Here is a 23,889-nt window from a genome sequence, read left to right on the forward strand (position 1 = left end):
CAGTTTCTTTACTATTTTCCGTGAGATTCATTTATTTCATTGGCTCGAGAGAAAGCCTGCCGCGTGCCATAGGCTTTTCCCGCTGTCTGTCAGCCCCCCTCCAACACCATCTTTCACTTCGCTTCTCACGCTGGAGCGTCTTCACCGGTCAGGTTTCTCTTTTGTCATTGGTCGTATTGGCCGTCTGTCAAATGCGCTTGGTCGTGGATTGGGTTTCTTCTGGAACCGCGTCCTCCTCAGCTGTACCTGTCTCGTTGTGAGAGGCTGACAGCGCTTCCTGTTCCACGCGCTGCTCCCGCCCCCTTTCATCCAGCTCCAAGGAAGGAAGGAAGAGCTGCTCGAGCCGCGTGTGTGTGTCATTTCCAGTGTGCTGCAAAACCGCGCTGCTATGTAACTCCCTGGGATTATTGAACTGGTTTAGCGGTCGGTGGGAAGTAAGGTTAGAAAGTTTGGAGATACAGCCGGTGATTTTGGGGGGTCCGGGGCCCGCAGGGAAGGTGGTGCGAGTGGGTTTGGAAGTGGAGCGTGGCAGAGAAAAGGAAGAAAGGGGGGTTCTTTCCTGTGCGAGAACTGATAGCTCGCTTCGCTTGCTTGCCACGACAGGACTGACGTAGAATATGGCGGAGCATCACCCGGTTTCTGAAAAACACAAATCCTCGCTGAACTCCGGGGTGGCGTACTCTGGGAACGGGCGCAGCAGCACGGCGGTGGCGGAGAGAGGCAACAGCGCAGGAGGAGGAGGCGGGCTGTCCGGCGGCCTGTCGCAGCCGGCCGGGTGGCAGTCCCTGCTGTCGTTCACCATCCTGTTCCTGGCTTGGCTGGCTGGGTTCAGCTCCAGGCTCTTCGCTGTCATTCGTTTCGAGAGCATCATCCACGAGTTTGACCCCTGGTAAGTTAGTTTCTCCGCAGCCCTGGCGGGTTTAGGCGGTTCGCCGAGATTAGCCTGTTCTGTCAAGAAGTTTCTGTGAGAACATGGCAGGTTAACTGTGACACATTTCGTAACGATCCTTCGTGAAAATAAAAATGATAAAATGACGGCCTGCACAGTTTATAAAAAGCAGCTTCTTATTGTGCTCAGTTATTAGACGGTCATTTAGGACAGAGCTCCATTGTGCCGACGCAGTGCTTTAAAATTATACGGCTTTCCCCCCCTCACTGTCCTGTTTGGGGGAAAAAAGGTGAGCCTGAATGACTTTGGTTAGGCTTTTAGTGTCATGTGACGCCTGCTTTGATACTGTAGTTCCTAGTAAAAGTGCAATATCAGAGCAGGCGGTGGGGAGAAGGGGGTCAGAGGAGTGACCGAGGACAATAGTGACAGCTTCATCTGACGCTGGGTGAAAACGGAAAGAAGCGGCCATGAATGAGCGTAGTGGCTCCGGTCCTTCTGACACAGATTTGTCCTGTTTACCCGCTGATAAGCACCAGCACAGGTTATGGAGGCTAATATAGTTGGTGTGCCAGCAATGTGCCTCATGCATATTACAGTAAAAGGCTTCCAGTGAGCAAAATGTACCCAGTTTTCTTTCTTTTAAAAATATTGTTGCGATTTTCAGTGGAAACCATTGTTTCTCCTTCTGAAACTCCCTGCCTCTGCAGGGCACCTTTGGTTTTCCATACGAGTACATTTTCTAAAGTTTCATTTTCAGGTGGGGTCTGAGTACAAACTGCTGTGGTGCGAAAAGGGCTTCCTTACACTCTGAGACATTTAGTGCAGCTGACGGCTGAGATACCGAGTCCACAGTTAAGACTTTGATATAAGAGAGTGTTTTTTTTTTTTTTTTAAAAAAAGAAGGGCTTCTGGCCAAACTTTGAACTTTTCCCGGTGTTTGTGTGCCTTTCTGAGATTCTGCAAAACTTTCCTCGGACATAGTGAAGCCCCTCACAGGCTGGCTCTCTGCTAACCAGCCGCGACACGTCTGTCATGCCTTTTTTGTGTTTCATTTTGAACTGTGTGCGTGGGTTCTGCCAGGAATAGTCCAGGTTTTTTTTTTTGGGTCAAATGTATTTTATTTGTACTCTGAGGGACGATTGCCTGGTCCAACCCTGCGTTGCATCACTGAAAGCATTTAATGATTACTCTGAGACCAGCAGCGTGGATTAAACTGCCAGCTCCATGTCTGTCTGCTGAATAAAAGAGGAGGCTTGAAAGCTTTGGCTGGGTGAGAATCCCTCAGTTTCTTGTGTGTCACTGTCTGAAAGTGTAACATGGCGTGACATGGAGTGAAATTTATTCATGCACTGCTTTATTGTTCTATCACTCTCCCTTTGCTATTAGAACAGCAGCCTTAAGTAAAGTACATGTTTGGATGGCGGAGGGGGTGTGCATGCACCTGTTGTTTTTTTGTTTGTTTTTTGTAATTTATTTATATTAAAAAATGTGATTAGTGATTACAATAAATGAGGCAGGTGGCACAATCTGCCTCACCGCGTGCATTGAAGGGGAATCCCTGGTGTGCATGCGTGAATGTATAAAGGAAGTAACAGAGCGAGAGTTTGAATCCTCTCTGCATGTGCACCTTGTGTGATAGAAGAAACCTTGAGGTTGCCCAGCATTCAGGAGAACAGGAGCGAGCGGGATTTACAGACGTGTGCGATTGTTGTCTGATGACACTTCTGTCTTGCACAGCCCTGTGACCTCACTGCAAGGTTGTTTGCTGTTCATGAGCTTATCTTTGAAACAAGAATGGAGGAGTATCAACCCTCCGCAACCCTGTTTGTTCTCCACCTCCCTCGCTCGCGCCCCCTCTCTCTGATGCATCCCTTTGATGTGGCTGGCTAATAGTGCGTTCCCCTCAGAAGTTCTAGATCGAGCTATTAGATTTGACAGGAAAGGGAGCTGTGGCTGACATTAGGTAGCCAGCCCGTACGTGGTTAGTTCTGCTTTAAGTTTGGACTGCGTTAATATGCACAGTGCAGCATCAGAAAGAAGAAAAACCAGCTTCATTAGTACTTATGTCTTTGTCTGATGGACTAAAAGTTGCTTGCTTGTGAGCTGGACCTCCCTCACAGCAGCAAGGTCTGGCAAGGAGAGCGCGTCTGATCCACCTGTCATCTTTTTTCCTAAAGCGCCATCTCTCTGTATTAAAGCTTGTGGGCAATTTAAGGGAATTAGTGTCACTTGGTGTCCGGTTCTCTGATATCGGTGCAGGCATCAAAACCATTCATAGGTCGTCCTATCAAAGTCATCCAGTTTTATTTTTTGAAATGTTGTCGTTGTCATGGCTGTTTCAATGCCTCTCTTTGGGTAACTGAGGGTTAATGTTTAACCTCATCGTATTTTTGACTGACTGTAGTTCGTAGTGAAACTGAATACTGAAATTGTTCAGTACTGAAAGCACCGAAGCATGTCTAGTCAAATGTTTAATCTTGTTTCCTAACCCTTGAAGTGGATAATCCCAGAATAAAATGAAAACTGTGACTGTTTCAGATGCTTTGTTTTTTTTTTGATATTTTAACTGACAGAAGATGAAATCGGCTGCAAGTAACAAACACAAATGCTGTAAGTAACTTACAAAACACATTATGTGCTCTTAGTGGGAGAGCCTCTGTGTGCATACTGACAGGATGTGATGCATAACTAAAATTACAAGTGAATGCTTTAGTTCAAGGCCAACAGGAGTGAGAGTCATCGCTGGAGAAACGATCTCACCGACTGCATCACAGTCGATTTCGAGAAGTGTTCTGCTTTAGTTTTCATTCATCAGGGCCTTGTGGTTCGCTGGTACTTGATGTCCAGATATATTTGTCTGAAGATCTGCTTTTCAAGTTGAAGCTACATGTTGAGAACAGTGAATATGCTTATACCCAAACTTGTGCTGTTTTTCACTTCTCACCCAAGGGAAGTTGCAGCTTTTGCACAGATCTTTTAAATGCTGGGATTAGGGCTGCACGGTTAATCGTGAGAGAATCGTGATCTCAATTCTAAGCCAAAAAAAATCGTGATTCTCATTTTATGCAAAAGCGTGCAGCCCTAGCTGGGATGTGCAGTTTGAGGAAAAAGATGTTGGAAGCTAATTGAGATCGGGATTTCACCTCGGTGGCTTCGACTGGCAGGAGGAGGTGGTGGTTAATGTTAGTCATTGTATTTTTGCCCTAGATAACAGGGAAACTCATTCATCTCTGAAAGACTTTCGGTGATGCCGCTATCCGGTCACGCTGCTGTAAGCAAAAAAAAATTATTTGCTTGCTTTAGTAAAACAGAAGTTCAATTTTACAGCCTATAAAGAAACTCACTGATGTACTTTTAATCCAAGGATGCTGCTCGTGGATTTGCATCTGCAGAGGGGGTCATTGCAGTAGTAACTGCTGGGTGAGGGGTGAAAGTTGCCTAACACATGCCCTGTATGAGTAATGCTGAAATCATCCCATGAGCTACAGAGTGAATGGACCTCTAGCCTTGATTTGAAATAATATTGCAGATGGCTTGAAAAAAAACAACCCAGAGGCGATTGGAAAAAGCATTTTATTTGATTTCAATCTTACAGCATTATTCAAATATATCTTAGTAGAGACATTGCCATTGAATAATTCTCTATACCCAGCTGTGCTCACATCACTGGCTAAATTATTCTAAGATTAATTTCCATGTTTGAATTCTGCAAATCAATTGAGGCAGACCTTGTTAATCAATAGAGGAAGAGAAGCAAACTGAGCGGGATTACAGTGAATTCTGTCTAACGTGAAAATGCTGTTCTGTTCCTCGTGTCCGCAAACGTGGCATAATAAGAAATGGCTTGCTGTTTATGGAGGACGGAGTTGATGCTGTGTGTGAACTGCAGAGTGGGCTATCATTGGGGCCACATTACCAGGTGCTCTGCGAATGGGAGCAAGAGGTTTTGTTTTGTGTAATGAACAGGTATTAGACCCAGGCTGTGGCGCTGCTGTATGTCTGTCTTTAAAGATCTAACCCCTCTTCTGCACGTTCCTGAGGGGGAGAGGCGCTTTTGAAGATTGAGAATGTAAAACAGGGCAGGCAGGGGAGGCGAAATGAAAAGTGCCTCATTGAAACTGAATCGGAAATCAGATTCTGCACTTAGCCTGGTTGGCTTCATTGACACTGGCTGCTTTTTTGTTCCACTAATTTCTATGAAATTATTTCATCCCCACTGCCACTCAGTTAGAATTGTTTATTTCCTTTTCCTGTTTTCATTCCCCAAGTTTAGGTGACAGTAAAGTCACTGTGTAAAACAAAAATTGTGTCCCAGTCAGCAAAGCACTGCAGCTACGTCTGGGCTTTGGCTGATGATTCACGAGAGCAGCCCTGTGGTCTCCTGTGAGGTGCCTTTAGCGGTGCATTCAGCTCGGTCACTAAGGTCATGACAGTTTGTGCCTCTGGTCAGCTGTGTTGCCAGACTGAGTTGATCCAACTGACACCTGATTCCTTAGTGGCACTGACTCTGCCAAGCGCCAGCGCTTTCTTTGGGCAGGGGAGCAAATGTTCTTTCCTACTGGCTGATGGTAGCAGGCAGCGAGATGAAGGCCCGGACAGGCTATCTGGCTCACACACAGGACCTCGAGGGGACAGCGACGTTGTGAAGTGTGGACTTTAATCCACACACACATTGTCATATTTTATTTACTGCTGAACTGATTTCAAAATTTTCACCTGTGATTTTATTTTTTTTGTGTTTGTTTTGTTTTTTCAGTTGGGTCTGACACACATTGTTGAATGTAAATCAATACTGTGCAGCTGCCATGCAATATATATGACCTTTATGAAGCTGATAATGATGAGCTGTAGATGCTGGGGCTGTGCCTGTTGCTGCATTACCAGAGTAATATGATGCCTACCACAGAGTTGAGCTCATTACAGGCATCACGCTACTACTTCCAGTCATTCTCATTCTCAGTGTTTAGCATTGCACGGAAATGATGCAGATGGAAATGGAATATTAAAATCCTATTTTGATGGAAACTGGAACAGCAGTAATGAAAAACAACATTATGAAGGAAATATCAATTTAGCCACAGTCATGGCTGTCAGAATGTGTCAGGGAGAGGTTTGCTACTGTACTTTGAATCAGTGCACTATAATGACCTGATTCACCACAGGACAACAATGAGTGCAATTTAAAAATAAAATAAATGAATACATTTATTGTATTGTTAAAGGTAATCTATTGTGGGAATGCATATTTAATGGCATTAATGAGGATGGAGCAGCACTCCATGTCATCACAGACGCTGCTCAGGAAGCAGGAGCTGCTCTTTCTGTAATAGCATGTTAGAAAGGATCCAGTAATGCTGTTGATCCTGGACAGGTCACCGGTCTGTGACAGAGCTGACGCAAAGAGCCGCACAACCGTCCACATTCACACCTACGGACAGTTTGGAATGATCAGCTAAGCTAAAACGCATGTCTTTGCACTGCGGGAGGAAGCCAGAGTACTCTGAGAGGAGCCATGCAAAGAGTCGGTGTTCTCTCTTTATTTTCATATGTTTTAAATAAATGTATATATTCAAAACAACACGACAAAAATCCCTTCATGTTCACACACCTGGTATTATCCACAAGGTCTAACAAAGGCGTTTGGAAATACTGCTGAGCCAGTTTTAATTTGAATCTTCTTGGATTGCATTTTAGTCTGTATCTGTAGAAACACTGACACTTAAGAGCGATGAGCAAGACACGTCTGCTTCCTGATCTGGGGCCCGTTCTTCGTACCTCGCTAAGTAGGTTAGCTGGATTTGATTGTTGACGATTTCGCGTGATCTTGGATCGTTCGGTTCCCCGAAGCTCATCCGGGACTTGCTGTCATAGCAACAGAGCCGTAAGCGTAAACCTGCTCGGGAGCAGGTTTACTTTATGTAAACAGGATTAGATCGCGGCCACGCAGGTATGTCCGCTTCATTTATACGAAAGCAACAGCGATATTCCACCACTGTTTCACCATAAATAAATAACATCAATGTAACTAAAGATAATGCAGTACTTGATCCTTTTATTGATTTCATACAGATACATACAGGTCATTTCCTAAAAAAGGGAAATCTACTATTAACATTCTATTACATGTATGTGATTATTACAGATGTAATTCATATTTCAGAGTAGCAATTGCAAATTACTTTGTGTAATCAAGATGAGAGACCACGGCTATAAAAGCCAAGGTGGATTTGGGAAGTCTGTCGCAGCCATGTCCTGTCCGTATACGCGAGCCACCCATTGCGGAAGGTGCAAGATTGATAAGGAGAGTCCTCAGAATTCAGCGTATATTGCGGGACAGACAGGATCCTTTAGCTCAGCGCGACAGTGTGCTCATAGAGAGATATCGATTTTCCCATGAGGATATAATTTACTTAACCAACTTGTTGACGAGGGGGTGCAGGACCACCACCTGTCTTTTTTTTTTGCTCTGCCCTTTTCTTGGTTGCTGTTATAAACAAACAGATCATTCCAGGGTCTCTTTCCAAGAGACGAAAAGCAATATAAGTGATAAATATTACCATTCTGTAGAATATTCTTATATTTCACTTTTACCTGTTCCCATGTTCTAGTGGGTCCTGTTGTGGCTCTAATGTGAAAGGGGATATAATATAACATATTATAATATAATATAATGTAATATAATATTGGATAATATAGTGTAATATAATAAATCTACCCTACCGCCTACTGGTGTTGGCCAGAGGGGCCGATGGCGCGATATGGCAGCCTGGCTTCTGTCAGTCTGCCCCAGGGCAGCTGTGGCTACAACTGTAGCTGCCTCCACCAGTGTGTGAATGTGAGAGTGACTGAATAGTGGTATTGTAAAGCGCTTTGGGTGCCTTGAAAAGCGCTATATCAATCCAATCCATTATTATTATTATTATTATTATTATTATTATTATTATTATTATTATTATTAAATTACTTAAGAGTTTAATTTGTCAGCAACTTTCTGCCAGCCCTCTCTCCTTGCTTTTGCAGCCTTTGCAGTGTTCCCTTGCGTTCTGATTAAACTCTGAAACTCCTGAAATCCCTCACTCAAGAGTTCTTGCTCTGCTGCCGAAAAATACAGAGCGCGCTCCGTCGACATTTTCGCCGACCAATCAGAGGGTTGCCGATCAATGTTTCCACTATCGATGCGTAGCCCCTTTTACGACACCCAGTGATGTCACATTACTGCGTCCAGCTGTACTAATCGTCAACAGCAGGTGTGTTCGGGGAACCGGATTAGCGAGCTCACGGTTAGCGCGATGGTTTGGTCTTGGATGTGTCATTTGATCTTGGATGTAGTGAGCGACGTACGAAGAACGGGCCCCTGGTGTCATCACTTATCACTTCTTACTTGATTCCTGATGACATGACTCTTTCCCGGTGGATAAACGCCAGTAGTTTATCCATCATGGGCAAAAAGCTGAGTCAGTATTTCATCTCATCACCTTTTCAATTTTTTGTGTGATTCTGTTAGTTTCACAAAGTTTGTATATCTATGGATGGATGGATGCTTTGAATTTCCCCTGTGGGATAAATAAAGTACATAAAATATAATTATATATAGAAGAAATGGAACAAAAACCTCCCGTTCAACAAAAATTAAATATTTGGCACAAGGTTAGCGTCACTTTGTGTTGCTGCTGTTTTTAAACAAACATGACTGTTTTTACAAACTCCAATTGGACTGCTCATCTGTCTCCAGGTAAAACACCTGTTAACCTTGAGTGACACATTATCTTTGCTTCACCTGGTTCCCTTTCGCTGTGTGTGGAGGAGCTGCCTGTGGCACACCTGCTCAGGAGCATGACCAGAAATGAAGCTAAACGAGTCTGTTTTCCAAGCTGACACAGCTCCTGCTTTGGTCCCAAGCAGCTCTGCTTTTTTTTTTTTCTTCATCCTGTGTCTGGCTTTACACTTAACCTTGGTTGCCTGTCCATTTTAGAATTCATTTTAACATTTTATTGTTTGCTTTTAAAGTTTTAAATGGCCTGGCTCCTTCTTACCTGTCAGACCTTCTACACCGATACACTAGGGGTGGGGGAAAAAATCCATACTGTGTAGTATCGAGATATTTTGTTGGCTAATAATGTATCGATACAGGGACAGCAGAAATCGATATTTTGTTACAAAAAATGTTTTTGTGCTCTGACTTCAGAGCACGTTGATCCTTTTTCTGAGCAAGAATCCTGACATTCCTTCACTGTCCAAATGTGTTTAACTTTTTTATGGCAGCAATAAACATGATAGTTTACTTATTTTAATTTAAGACATGTTTTATTTTAATTAAGTTTAAAACTTTTTTATTTAATGTAAAATTATATTTTGTTTTAATTTACTTTCAAATTCTTCAGTTGCTGAATGGGCTGCATAGTTTTCATAAATTGCATAGTTCAGAATAGCTGTAATTGTACCAGATGGTTGCATTCAGTTAAGTTGGACTAGACTGTAATACAAACCGTTCAGTTTGTCAACAATAAAACTGACTGAAATGAGAGAAAGACTGAGTGTGAGACTTTGATATTAGATAAAATGAATATTGATAAAGTTTACCTTTATGTACAGAATCTGAATATTGCAAAATATTTTTAAAAATTGCAATAATATCGTATCGTGGGATGTATGGTGATTCCCACCTCTACGATACACTCCACAAAGGTCTCTCAGATCAACTGACCAGTCACTCCTTGCTGTCCCCATGTCGAGACTGAAACACTGGGGGGACCGAGCTTTCGCTGTTGTGGCCCCCAAATTATGGAATAAACTGCCCATCAATATTAGGCTGGCTCCAACACTTGAAATGTTTAAATCTCTTTTAAAAACACACTTTTTTTCAAAGGCTTTTTAGTTGTACCAGAGTCAGCTTGTAGTCAGCTGTAGGTCACTCTTAATCTTTTTATTTTGCTAATTTTATTCACTTATTGTCTATTTTACTCATGTTTTAATATTTAATATATATACTGTCTTTTATCTTTTTCATTTATGTATTTATTTTATTGTTATATATATTTATTTCTTTGTCTGCTTAATGTATGTTTTTAACTGCTATCTCTGTTTTATTATTGGAAAGCACTTTGGCCAACTTTGTTGTTTTTAAAGTGCTATATAAATAAAGTTGGATTGGATTACATAATAATACTAAGTGACACCTCTGCTGCAGCGCACTGACTGTGGATCAAACCCACAGCTCATGTAAAGATATAATGTGGTTCTGTCAAAGTGCAGACCTGTTGGCTGCTCATTTTTTCCTCCCTCACGCTGGCCCTTTCCTGTTGATTAGCGTATGTTTAATCAACATTACAGTGTCAGTCTCTATATATATCTATATCATACCTTATTTTTTCTGTTGTAAATATTGACGGAGTAGTTCTCCTCACTGTAAGGTATTACCCACGACTAGAGGTCTCAGGGCAAGGACTGGGTGCTGCTGTGGAACAGCGTAGCAAGATGACCGGGAACAGTGACATGTCAGCGGTTCTTTGTTAGCACTTTTGTGCTAATAAAGTGAACTCCTTGAGAACAGTCTCTTCAAGACATGAGAATTTCTTTCAACATCACCAGCTGCCACTGTGCCCTGATTCAGCTGCAGTGTCACAGCTTCACACAGCTGCACAGATGAGCTGGCAAACGGCATCAGGAGGGGACGAACACCGAACGAGTGTCATTAATAACATTTTGGACCTTTTGATGTGCCAGTAATTTGTTTTCCACCCGGAAATCCTGACCACTGCGTACACATGAAAGATTTCCTTTATTCAGCTTACATAATACTAATTCTGCCGTTTCATTACGTAACAGTCAGAGTGGGGATGAGTCATTTTAAGCTATCGTTCAAAGGAGAGGGGGGAAAAGGTCGAGCACTAGTGTGAACTTGACTTTATGGCCACCCCCACTTTACAAATGTTCATGTATTTATTTAATAAGATGACAGGGAATGCTTTTGTTGCTGGCCCCTGATTTTTAGGCTGTTGCATGGAGCCGTTAATGTGAAAGAGCAGTTAGTGTGAAAATGCATTAAAGTTGACAGAGTGTTTTACTGGGAGATTGCAGTCAGAGGAAGTTGATGGTGGTAGCACAGATTATCAGGCCCAGTATCTGCGTGTGTGAACATTGGAGTGACTGCAGTGAGCTCTGGCTGCTGCTGGAGCTGTGAAACCGATGTATTAACATAGGCTGACAGCTTCTCTTCCACCAGTGCTTTTTGATCTATGATTGTGTGCTCTACTTTTTTTTTTCTCTGTGAAATCTGTGTGTGTGTCTGTGTATGGGGGCATGCGAACATTTACAAGTAGCACTGTGATGTGCTGTGGCACTTCAGTGGGGGATATAATATGCACCCGAGAGCTAGATTTCTTTGTCCCATAATACCAGTTCTGTGTAAGCAGAGTGACAGACAGCAGTGATGAAACGGCTGCGCAATAAACCCTCGTGTTTTTGGCACACGTGTCCCCATCACAATGTTTTGGATTTTTGACTGCTTGTTGTCTTTCTGGTTGTATGTTTGTGTAATGTCACCATGATTTGGTTTTGTGAGCTTGAGCTCAGATCTGTCTACAGCTTAAAGTGTGCTACCCTAACCAGTGGGGTTGCTCAGTTCTCAGCCTCATGAGTTTGAAAAGTAGAACAAGTAATGGCACAGACAAACTGTTTGCCACGCTGTGCATTAAAAATTCTGGATTTTAAAGTGAAGGGGTCACTGCAGGACACGAAGTCATGTGACTTGTGGAATGCAGAAAGACACCAAATGTGAGTCTTTGTTTTAGGTTGTATATTAAAGCATGTGTGTGACAGTGCCTGTGACGCTTCAGTGTTTATAAAAGGTTCCCTCCTGGTGTAACTGACGTGTTCGCTCGAGAAAGTGGTCCTGTCTTCTGAGTGATGGTGTTGCACACTATCCTTTTTCCACACAAAACAGCCATGGATCCTTTGATCTCTCCCGTGGAGGGCTACTTCACTGACCTTCTATATGTACAGACATATGGACTCTACTCATATTAACCCACTGCAACGCTGACTTAGTTGCTCTCAGTTGGGGCCACCAGTTGGGGTGGCTGTAGCTCAGGAGGTAGAGCAGGTTAGTGGTTCGATCCCTGGCTCCTCCAGTCTGCATGTCAAATAAATGTGTCTGAATGTAGTTAGAAGCACTAAGTATAGAAGAAAGTGTGTGTGAATGGGTCAATGTGGCATGTTGTATAGAGCGCTTTTATTACTCCGGGAGAGTAGAAATGCGCTATATAAGAATCAGTCCATTGCTCTCGTGGCTTCCAGTGCTGGGATGGACTCCCAACTCCACTGTCCCTGGAGTGGAACCTTTATCTGTTACTCATTTGTCACAGTGGGTTCACTTGTATTTGTAGATGGTATTATTTTCAAAATGTGTGGGTGAGCCTCCTTTTGTGTGCACCAACACAAGTTCATTAATGATGACCTCCTTCTCAGGCTGTGAAAACAGCTGTGCTCCATGGCTTGAAGGCAGCTTTCTAAAGCCTGCAGGAAAAAAATGGCACTCATCATGTAGTCAGTGTTATCAGCTTTATCCTCGACACTTGAAAGAGTGCACAAAGTCTGCATTGCTAATTAGAGTTGTGGTGCAGGCTTCTTGAGTTCGATTATGGGAAGGGTGCAGAACGTTTGACCCACATTGGTTATGTTGGTCTTTGATGTGTTTTCATTTTGGCATTTTACATTTTCCCTTGTGAGGCTTCAAACTTTACAGTTAATATTTAGGACTGCTAAACGTCTGATAGGTGTGCACTGATTGTGAAAGTGTGTGTAAGGGGGTAATTTGGCTCATAGCTGATGCAGTCACACTGATTTATTTATTTAGCCTCTTGGTCACTGTCAACGAGCACAGCTAATGTCACACGATGTATTATGGTCTCTGTAACAGTGCCTTCCTGATTGCCTAGTACACCTCCATGCCCCCACACACTAACAACAGTCCAGCAGCAGTCTTATGGGTTCACAGACTGTTACTGGGTGAACTGGGTTGCTTTGAATTTCTCACTAAACTTTAAAGAAGCCTGTTTTAGCTGCCTTTTTGGCTATGTACTGCATATGTGATTTGTCAGACCAATCTTACATCAGTACCCTACATCTCAGATTGTTCCATATAGTGAAGCATATAGATATTTAGTTGGAGTTAGCTGCTGCTATTACTATTATTAATATTGAAAGTTTAATAATTGAATCTGTAGGATTCCTGCAGTTTTCCATGTGGATGGTTTATGGACGTGAGTAAGCAGCAGTTCATCAGAGAGCCATTCTACAGAGACGTTTCTCTGATTCTGTCTGAGGCGGCACATGGTTGCATTTTGTTCTGGTAAATTTGTTTTGATGTCTCCACATTGGCACTACTGTCTTGTGGTGAAGATGAGAATATGAAGTTAAGAGTGTGTGATCTGTCAGTTCACCAGAAGGTGATGGATACTGGAGAAGCATCTATAATTAAAAATGGCACCCAGTGTTACAAACTGCTTTCTTCTGTTTGGTTTTTAATAATTGCTATGAATTAAACTGAAGGGCCCTGCTGTTTATTTTGAGTAAGAAGATTTTTTTTTTTTTTTTTTTTTGCTGTGAACACAATCCTTTAAACTGCTGTATCTGGCGGTGTGCCTCCACACTGCTAACACACTAGTATCTGCAGTCTTTTGAAATCCTATTATGGAGACACTGACTAGATGCACAGATCTCTTTGTAAATTATTCAAATGACTGGCAGATGCTTAATTTTCACTTGCCCTCTGCAGTGTTTTGGAGGGATTTGTGTTGAAGGAAAAACTGTTGAGTGTGTTGTTGCTACTTGTGGGTGCTCTGACACAAGCGTTCTGCCTTAATGAGTGCATTTTTATTCCAAACCAGATTTCATTTAAGTTAAACATTTTAGTTGTTTGCAGCTAAACTCTCTAGCATGCTACCATCCGTCTGTGATATCACCCACTTCCACCACCCTCACATGTGTTGTGTCTTTGCTTTGAGTGCAACTGTGTGACAGGTCTACAGGCAGTGTGGGAGAGCTTTGTTTGGGATGTGATATCTTGGTTATGTCTTCAGGATATTTCATTTTGTCCTCCGTAAATGTAAACTTGAACTTGATGCTCAACCGATTAGAAAGGTCACTTTGACCTACCTACCCCCCCCCCCCCCCCCCCCCCAAAAACAAAAAACAAAAAACAAAACAAAATAAAAAAAAACAAAACAAAGATTTTGTCAATACCATTCCTGCACCAAGCACGACGTGATTTCACTTGAGTGTATTAAAGATTAAAGACAAAGTGATAATTCAAAAGGTCAAGGTCAGCAGGTCATCACGATGGTCATTTTATAACTTTCTAGAAGCGGCTCATGTCGGACTCAATCAGTGTTTAAGCTTCCTCCACACCGTGTTCTCAATTACTTTTATATCTACCAAAACATCAAAGCACAGTAAAGGTTAAGGATCCTTAAAGAGGTAGTGCACACAGAGAGCAGCACCACACACCATCAGAATAGAGGGCACTGAAAAATATTCAATCTGACATTTTATATTGTTTCTTTGCTGTGATTGCTCATTGCTTAAATGTTTGTCAGAGATACTGAAGAAGAATATTGCAAACTTTTCCTGCAGCATTTACTGGTGTCGTGACACTAATGTTGTGTAAAGGGTTACCCCGTAGACCCATGTTTGCTTTTAAATTTCCATTCCCCTGCAGTGGGTAAACTACAGCTCCTACAAAAAGAGTGTTTTTACTCATTTGTGTCAGCAATATGCATGGTGGCACAAGTTTATTAGTACATATTAAGAAAATTTGCAGTTTTGGGAATATTTATCAGTGGTTGCCCCTTTCAGGTGCAAACTTTCAATTTTAGGAAACTTACTGTAGTGATGTGCAGACATTTTTCGAACTGAACACATTTCTGGTTAGTTTGCATCTGGAAACCTTTGGATACAACTTTCTTTAGTGTCTCTGTGCCCATTTGTTATTAGCAGTTGGTACAGTTAGTGAGTCACAGGCCAATCGCCAGCATCTCAGCCAGTCAGAATCCTTTTGGCATTAGCTCTTAACTCAGCAGCTGCTTCCTCCTTTGTTTAGTCAGATGTCTCACTTTGGATACCTTTAAACCAGGTTTATTTTATTTAAAGGATATAAGAAGCATCACTCTTTCTGACATGCAGCTGTCTCCTCGTCTCTCTCTTAGCCAGTCGTCCTTTACCATTTGCTCAAACATCCTTTCGTGTATCAGCTTCCTTCTGCCTCTTGTTCAATCAGTGAAGAGAAGCTGACGAGCTCAGTGCCGGCTCCACACAGGCAGCCACTGAATCACACTCTGACTGATTTAGCTCCAAGTATTTCCAGCAGCATCGGTTTGGAGTGAATGTGCTGCGCTTGCAGATTGTCCCATTACATTGAGGAAAGTCATCTGTAACCATCTGAGCCCTTTCACTATCTGTCGGGGACCAAATGACTGCTGTTGGATCTTGTGTGCATAAGTAGTGAGATTTGCCATGCTTCATTTGATGAGTAAATAGATGCAGTCTGGCTGGAGGACTTTCCTCCTGATGATTTCTTCCTCTGTGCCTCTGAAGGAGTCCCTGCTTTGTCTATACTCGATGTTTGAATATGACACGGATCAGTTGAGCTTTCGTCATTAGTACATCACAGTTGACACGTCCTGAGTTTGGTAGTTTCTGATAAAATCAAATCTTTGCCTGAGCTTTTGTTTGTTTTGTGCACTTCAGGCCTGAAAATGTTGTAACTCGCTGCACAGTTGGCATTACACTGAAACTCTTTACATATGAATGCAGATGAAATGTGAAAAAATAGTATTTGGCGTCTCGACTCTCAGCAAAAAGAGGATTTGCTTTGTCACTAGTCAGCGAGCAGCTTTCTTCTTTCCCAGCGGCGCTGTCCAACACTTTCCCTTGTTAAAATGACGAACGTGACTGGCGGCAGCTCATATCAGCTGTTGCTAATTAATTTTAATCCCACGAATAACTTGAAGGCAGACCGACGTACTCGACACAGTCTGTCTGTATCCTGCCAAAGAGCGCCAACGCCCCATCACGAGAGAAATGTGTGTCTGTGTTTCACATCTAGCTGACGGACGGGCCTGCTATCTGGCACATTGCATCTGTGGAGACTAGCATGATGCAAACTCCTAGTTAAACTTTTACTTCTCTTTCAGTAATTTAGGTTGTGAACTTTATCTGAATCTCAATTGCCAGCTCTTCTTTTTAATGCAGCTGCTGTACGTGTTTTTATGTTCACATATGGTCATTAAGAGCTCATTCCAGTCATGCATACCGTTGATGACTTTAGGATTTCTCTTATCTTTAGAGTGTGTAGGCAACACAAACAAAGACGGGAGCTCTTTCTTTCTGTAGGCTGTTGGATTATAACGGAATCAACTAAAATGGTTTTCTTTGTATTTGATATTTTGTGTAAATTACACAAAGAGTCCTATCCATTCGATTCAGAGCATGAAAAGAAAAATCCACTGACTCGGATAAACGTGTGTGTGTGTGGTGTACGAGTAAGCCTTTGACATAGTGGCTTTTGTCAAAGGTTCAGCAGTGGAACCCCACTTATTTAGACCTGCTGTCAGCTTCTGATTTAGAGGCGCTTTGAATTAAATGGCATGCTGTCAGAGAAATACTTAACTTGTTCTAGTCTCACACTTGCATAAAGTAATAAGTAACGCTAGAGCTGGGCGATTAATTGCATTGTAATTCAGTGCCAATTTTTGCCTTTCAAGGATTTTTTTTTTTTTAAACAGGATAATCGGGATAAGACTTGTCCTGTGTTATAAATGAAATGCACAGCTTTTCTTTACGACAAGCTTTCAGCCCTCTGAACAAGCTCAGATTCATTCACTGTTTAGTGCAGCTGCAGCAAAGGTGACAGAAAAAAAAACCCTTTGGACAATGAAATCTGTTTAGAAAGAGCTACATTTGTTAAAGGTTTCCACAGGTGAGCCTGTGCCTGCAGCGGCTGGAGGCTGTTTCACCTGTCCGAGGCACTGGTTGCTTCAGCTGGTGCTGTAGTTTCTGTTTCTGGGAGTCTCTGCTTGGGTCCGACTGTAAATTTCAGTATCGGCTAGTGAACATCTTCCTCTGCACCTCAGTCTGTGCCTGCTAATAACCGCACTGCAACACACCAACTACACATGAATCCTTGAGCTAACTCAGCACAGTGGACTTGGGGCCACATTTACTAACATGCTCCAACAGTGCAAACTGGGCTTTGGCCAAAAGAAAGTACCGTCTGTATTTACAAAGAGAGCACAGTGACAAGATTGTGTTTCAGAGGTGGGAACTGTGAGAGTTTTAATGGTGTTGCATGTGTGTTTTTGCGATTTACTTTCTCAAGGCCCAAACTAGAGCTGGGCGATATGAGATTTTTTCATATCACGATATGTTTTTTTCATTTCAGGCGATAACGATATCTATCACGATATAAGCCAAATAACTATATTTGTAAGATTTAAATGTGCCGTTGCTCACAAGTAAAATGTGAAATAATCAGCAGCTTGTTTTTAAATATTTATTTCCCATAATAAGTTCAACAGGGTAGATGTACTTAAGGAACATGAGACTTTTTCAGATAAATAAAGGCAAATATTGCAAACTACACAAAAGGCAGCCGCTAAAGCGTTTAAGTTTCAAAATAGAACAAATGAAACAGACTAAATTGTCAATTCCACTTAGAAACAAAATATTAATTCTAAAAATAAATCTTAGTTTGTTTTACAGAAGAACAGACAAAACTGACTAACTTTTGTCAGTATCAAATAAACTGTGAACTAAAAGGAAATTCTCAATCTCTCCTTGTTGTATAGCTTAGCTTTTCAAACACTTTTAACAGTTACTTTAGTCTGACAAAAGCCGAATGACGAATTAGCGCTTCCAGTCAGAGACTGAGGCTACGTCCACACGTACACGGGTGTTTTTGAAAACTGAGATTTTCTGTTTTCGTTTTAAAAAATAATCCCGTCCACACGTAAAGGCAGAAATGAAGGAAAACGCTGCTATGAACATGCCAAAGCAGCAGGTGGCGCTAGATTCCTAACCGTGCAGAAATGTTGGCCAATCAGAAGTCTAGAAGCCTCGGTGGGAAAAAGTAAACAAAGCTGCGGCATAGAAGCAGAACCGAGCCGTATGTGTGGAGGGACAGTAACTGTGTGTATATGTAAGCATTTAAACACTGCAGAGAGTAGAATTAACAGTAACAGTATTGTAGAAATTCATTTCACCGAAACAATAACGTGGCGCAGTGTGACGCATGCACCAGTTTATTGTATTTCCAGACTTGCTTTCGGCACAATTTACAGTGCATGCTACTCTGTTTTTTGTCAGACTTGAAATAGCCGAAATACCTTCACACTACGGAACTTCTATGGCTCTTCCGTTCGACAATCTCTCCGGCGTTGGAACCATCATCTGTTTTCTCTTCGGTCACGCTCGGTTGATTTTTCTAGTCGGCACACTCATTTCCTCCATTACGCGCTGGCTCCATTACCCGCTGGCTGCTTCCCAAACAAACACACGTGCGGCTTGGCACTTGTGCTGTACGTAACAAGTCACGCGACGTGACGCTGCGGCTGTGATTGGTTCGGCTCTGCGCTACTGAATTTGGATCGGCTGACCTTTTTTTTTTTTTTTTTTTTTTTAAGAGAACAAGAGCGGCGAGGTCTATCGCGATAGCTTAATTTCTCTATCGAGTAAAAGTTATATCGCGATACATATCGTTATCGTTCTATCGCCCAGCTCTAATGGAAACCCTTTAATCTGTTCCCAAGAAAATATGAGCAAAATGAGAAAACCACTGCTATCTTCATCACCAAGATCCCCTATTATCACTGTGCTATTCACATCACTGCCAGGCTTACATGTAAGAACCCGTCGCTCTGCTGGGAGTCAAAGAGAAATGCCGTGACGAGAGATGGAGAGAAAGTGCGAGAGTGAAGCAGACAGCACAGGGACAGGGCTGGCTGCATTAAACAGACATGCCCGGCTAGAATATCTTTGACCTGGTGAAGGCATAGCACCACAATGAAGAAGCAAGGCTAGCTCGGGCTATTAAGGAGAGAGAGAAGACAGGAATGGAAGCAGGAAAAATTATTCAGGTTTACTGTTGTCTTTTGTAGTGAACTGTAAAGCTATCTAACATGTTGCACAAGCTCCTTTGTGTTTCTTGTCAGCTATAAAACCAGGACAACGAATTTGTAATACTGATAAATATTTATCAGTGACAGCCACAGAGACTGTTTGTTGTCACATTAAAAGATTAATCAGCTGTGAAAAGAAGGCGACACCATTCTGATCATTTTAGCTTTGTTGTTACGTTTAATTTGGGTAACAACATTTCTCTGATGCAAAGTTAGCACTGTAGAAACTCCCTTTAATATGCCGCTCATGTGGATCTAAGATGAGGAACGATGGGGCGGAATATCAAAGAAGCACAGCAGAGGAACTCATGCGCACTTCTCCTCTGCAGGCCTGACCGCAGCTTTTTCACCTTTCCCTGTACTGCAAGCCATTGCACCTTTCAAACTTCTGCTTTTAGGTCATGCTGTGAAAATTAGTTGTTATGAGAAAAATATGTGTGCAATGCTTTAACAATTAAATACAGAACTACAGCAAATAGGTACCATAATAATAATGGTACCTATAATAATAATGGTATAATAATGCTCCATAATAATAATAGATTTATTATTATGGAGCATTACCCAAATCAGCTACAGCACGAGTACCTAGCATCCTTAGCTAACCCTAAACTAATCATTACATTTTTGCACATTAGAATAGCTGGAATCCTGCTAGCTTTCCACATGATAACAATTATGTTTGTCAACTGTAATCATCAACTGTAACTGCTGTTATTTACTGCACTGATTTATCAAATTAATTATATAGTTATTGGACTTTTAAAAGATGTCTTTTTGCAGGAAATTTCCCTCAACGTTAAATATAATTTAAATGAAAAACAGGTAGACATGGAGTGGGACAGAGGATTGTCCAATAGGCAGTTTGACTGTCAAGCCCATCTTACAATGGTAAATGGCCCGTATTTGTATAGCGCAATACATGTGAATTTGCAATTTGTGGGGCATTTCAGGTGCAACAAAAAGAGCCATGCAGAATTCACGCAGATTTTATCATTGGACAATGAGGATGGGTGTCAACATAGAGGTTCTTATCCCTGCCTGTTTTTTGATGATTCGCCCACACAGAAGTTACATTACAGTGGATCAATCATGCATGCGCCCTGGCAACAGTCTTCAAAAAGACTTTCAAGTTGTATAAGAGGAATGACTACTGCCCGACTACTGTCGGGTCTCCAGTTGTCTTTGTTCACAACAAAGTATAATCCAGGCTTCAGAGCCTAAGGTATGAAACATCATTGCCTGCAGGCACACACTTTGGAGTCCATGCTGGGTCCACGGACTCCAAAGACATACTGTCACTCCTACTGTAATCCAAGGGCCAGATATCCTGAATGTGGCAAAATATAATAGCACAATCGCCAAACACACTCATAGGTGTGATTAGTGCGATTAGTTTCCAGGTGGTTTCAAAAGTTGTGTTTTCTAAACACAGGAGCAGTCAGTGAAATTCAGATATGCTGTTCAACAGTGCATCAAATATCAGCACAATTAGCAGTAAACTGCACGTAGCAAATGTTAGTGCATCAGTTTGCACACTTTGTTTAAATATTCTCCTCCCTATAGTTTGGGCTAGAGCTGGGCGATAGAACGATAACGATATGTATCGCGATATAACTTTTACTCGATAGAGAAATTAAGCTATCGCGATAGACTTCGCCGCTCTTGTCCTCAAAAAAAAAAAAAAAAAAAAAAAAAGGTCAGCCAATCCAAATTAAGTAGCGCAGAGCCGAACCAATCACAGCCGCAGCGTCACGTCGCGTGACTTGTTACGTACAGCACAAGTGCCAAGCCGTGTGTTTGTTTGGGAAGCAGCCAGCGGGTAATGGAGGAAATGAGTGTGCCGACTAGAAAAATCAACCGAGCGTGACCGAAGAGAAAACAGATGATGGTTCCAATGCCGGAGAGATTGTCGAACGGAAGAGCCATAGAAGTTCCGTAGTGTGAAGGTATTTCGGCTATTTCAAGTCTGACAAAAAACAGAGTAGCGTGCACTGTAAATTGTGCCGAAAGCAAGTCTGGAAATACAATAAACTGGTGCATGCGTCACACTGTGCGCCACGTTATTGTTTCGGTGAAATGAATTTCTACAATACTGTTACTGTTAATTCTACTCTCTGCAGTGTTTAAATGCTTACATATACACACAGTTACTGTCCCTCCACACATACGGCTCGGTTCTGCTTCTATGCCGCAGCTTTGTTTACTTTTTCCCACCGAGGCTTCTAGACTTCTGATTGGCCAACATTTCTGCACGGTTAGGAATCTAGCGCCACCTGCTGCTTTGGCATGTTCATAGCAGCGTTTTCCTTCATTTCTGCCTTTACGTGTGGACGGGATTATTTTTTAAAACGAAAACGGAAAATCTCAGTTTTCAAAAATACCCGTGTACGTGTGGACGTAGCCTCAGTCTCTGACTGGAAGCGCTAATTCGTCATTCGGCTTTTGTCAGACTAAAGTAACTGTTAAAAGTGTTTGAAAAGCTCAGCTATACAACAAGGAGAGATTGAGAATTTCCTTTTAGTTCTCAGTTTATTTGATACTGACAAAAGTTAGTCAGTTTTGTCTGTTCTTCTGTAAAACAAACTAAGATTTATTTTTAGAATTAATATTTTGTTTCTAAGTGGAATTGACAATTTAGTCTGTTTCATTTGTTCTATTTTGAAACTTAAACGCTTTAGCGGCTGCCTTTTGTGTAGTTTGCAATATTTGCCTTTATTTATCTGAAAAAGTCTCATGTTCCTTAAGTACATCTACCCTGTTGAACTTATTATGGGAAATAAATATTTAAAAACAAGCTGCTGATTATTTCACATTTTACTTGTGAGCAACGGCACATTTAAATCTTACAAATATAGTTATTTGGCTTATATCGTGATAGATATCGTTATCGCCTGAAATGAAAAAAACATATCGTGATATGAAAAAATCTCATATCGCCCAGCTCTAGTTTCCATATAAAGGATGTGCAGCATCCAGTCTGTACTGCTGATTGGATGTTGCTGTGTGACTATGGGAGAGTGACCTGCAATATGCCAGGATGGGTGCAGCAAATTCACCTCATGCAATCTTAAAGCAGTGTTAGGGACATAGTTTTTCCATTAGGCGTTTTAGTTGGAAAGTACAGTGTGGCAGATTCCCTGCAAGATTTTTTCACTCAAAGTCAGTTATTGACTGCTTGTCTGTGGCTGCTAAACTCGAATAACCAAATCAACACTTTGACCACTGTTTTCAGAAAGTGCAAAAGGACTGCTGGTAACCATAGCAACGATATTTGAATACAGCCTGTCTTATGTTTTCTTTGATGTAGAAGCATGATAGTGATGTCCTGATAGAAAACACCCACAGCTGTGATGTTCAGAGTTCAGACATCCAGCAATCATAAACAGACCTTTAAACCCACAGAGATCAGCTCTGTACAAACCTTAATATCATACAATCTTTTAAAGGGAACCTCCAATGCCCCCCCCCCACTCCCCCCACTCTGTCTCACTCTCTCACTCACACACACACACACACACACACACACACACACACACACACACACACACACACACACACACACACACACACACACACACAAGTTTTCAATAATGAGATCAGTATTCGTGCAAGTAATAACCTGAAAGCCAAACGGCTTTTTGAAATGCTAACTCCAGTGTCCCACAATAAGTACCTAATGACGGAATTGTTTCCCTCTTGTAGCAGTCTGTGTTGCTGGACATGTTCATGCTATCTGCATATTCAAATACGTGGATTTGGATTTCTGTTTGCAGAAGGCTACCAAAGGGCAACCGATCAGACGAAAGTGTACTCGTGGGGCCTGAGACGGCAGCTAAAATGGTTCTTTTCATTTCAGAAGTTGAACTGCGGGGCTGCACCAAAGCTCACTGTAAAACGAGGATTATTTTGAACTGTGTATCTTATAAAGCTAGACTAGGTCTAGACTAGTTCTTTTCCTCTGAGCTCAGCTCAATGTCGGGTTGTTCTGTAAATAAGCGCAGCTTTTATAGCTGGGATACTTCATTTTACCAAAACTGTAAGTAGCATTGGAAGCAGTTTCTCCTTGCTTGACATCTTTTTGTTCAGTGTTGCCTTTTACTAAAGCCACAGGTAGATTATTTTGATTGGAGGATCTATCAGTTTTTATTAATTTTCTATTAATTGCCCAGCCCTAATCAGGGGAAATGGTGTAAACAAATTCCATAACATGTTGGCTCACATGTGCCCCAGAGGTGATCCTACCGCATGCTGACTTCACAGCATGATTGCATTGATGGTGCGTATAAAGAAATGCAGAAATTCATATTTGAATGACTTTAGCTCGGTTTTTGGCAACACTTACTTGACTGTAGTCTAGAAAAAAATTCTGAGCTCCTATCTTTCCTCCAGCAATTTAGCAGCTTTTTAACTCTTGTAAAAAGCGAGCCCATGTCGAGGGAGAAGCTTTGTCAGGAGCTGGCTGCGAATTTCTTTTTGAGCCTGAGAGCCAAATGACAAATAGGACAGCCTTGCCCCAGAAACCAGACTCAGGGAAACATATTGCCTCCTTCATCATGTGGGCAGCCACCCACCATAGATAGACCTGTGACCTCTAATTTAGGAAACAACGCTCCAGGCCTCACAATGACAAACTGCAATTGCTTCAGTTACTTTAAATGTATTTGCATCACTTCTCCTCGGTCAGACCTGTGGGGCCACACTGGGCTGAATGTTCTATTGTGATCCATAATGGGAATCATTATGCTTTGCTTGCACTTTGATTACTGTGATGGCAAGCCTGTCACATAGCAACCTTGTATTATTATCACCGGCTGCTATTAAAAT

General features: G+C 42.0%; 1 protein-coding gene across 1 annotated transcript in view; it reads left to right on the top strand.

Moving 5' to 3' along the window:
• Nucleotides 1–292: 292 nt before the first annotated feature.
• The window catches only part of LOC146658467 (dolichyl-diphosphooligosaccharide--protein glycosyltransferase subunit STT3B-like), a 75,874-nt gene continuing 52,277 nt past the window's right edge, over nucleotides 293–23,889 (top strand). The window contains exon 1 of the mRNA XM_085422082.1: nucleotides 293–889. Within this exon, the coding sequence (XP_085278208.1) occupies nucleotides 618–889 (272 nt within the window). The 5' untranslated portion in view covers nucleotides 293–617. The remainder of the gene's footprint in view (nucleotides 890–23,889) is intronic.

The sequence above is a fragment of the Rhamphochromis longiceps genome, linkage group LG11 (assembly GCF_057381845.1).
Source record: "Rhamphochromis longiceps isolate RC_006_pf linkage group LG11, R_longiceps_female_GT1.1, whole genome shotgun sequence".
Lineage (NCBI taxonomy): Eukaryota > Metazoa > Chordata > Actinopteri > Cichliformes > Cichlidae > Rhamphochromis > Rhamphochromis longiceps.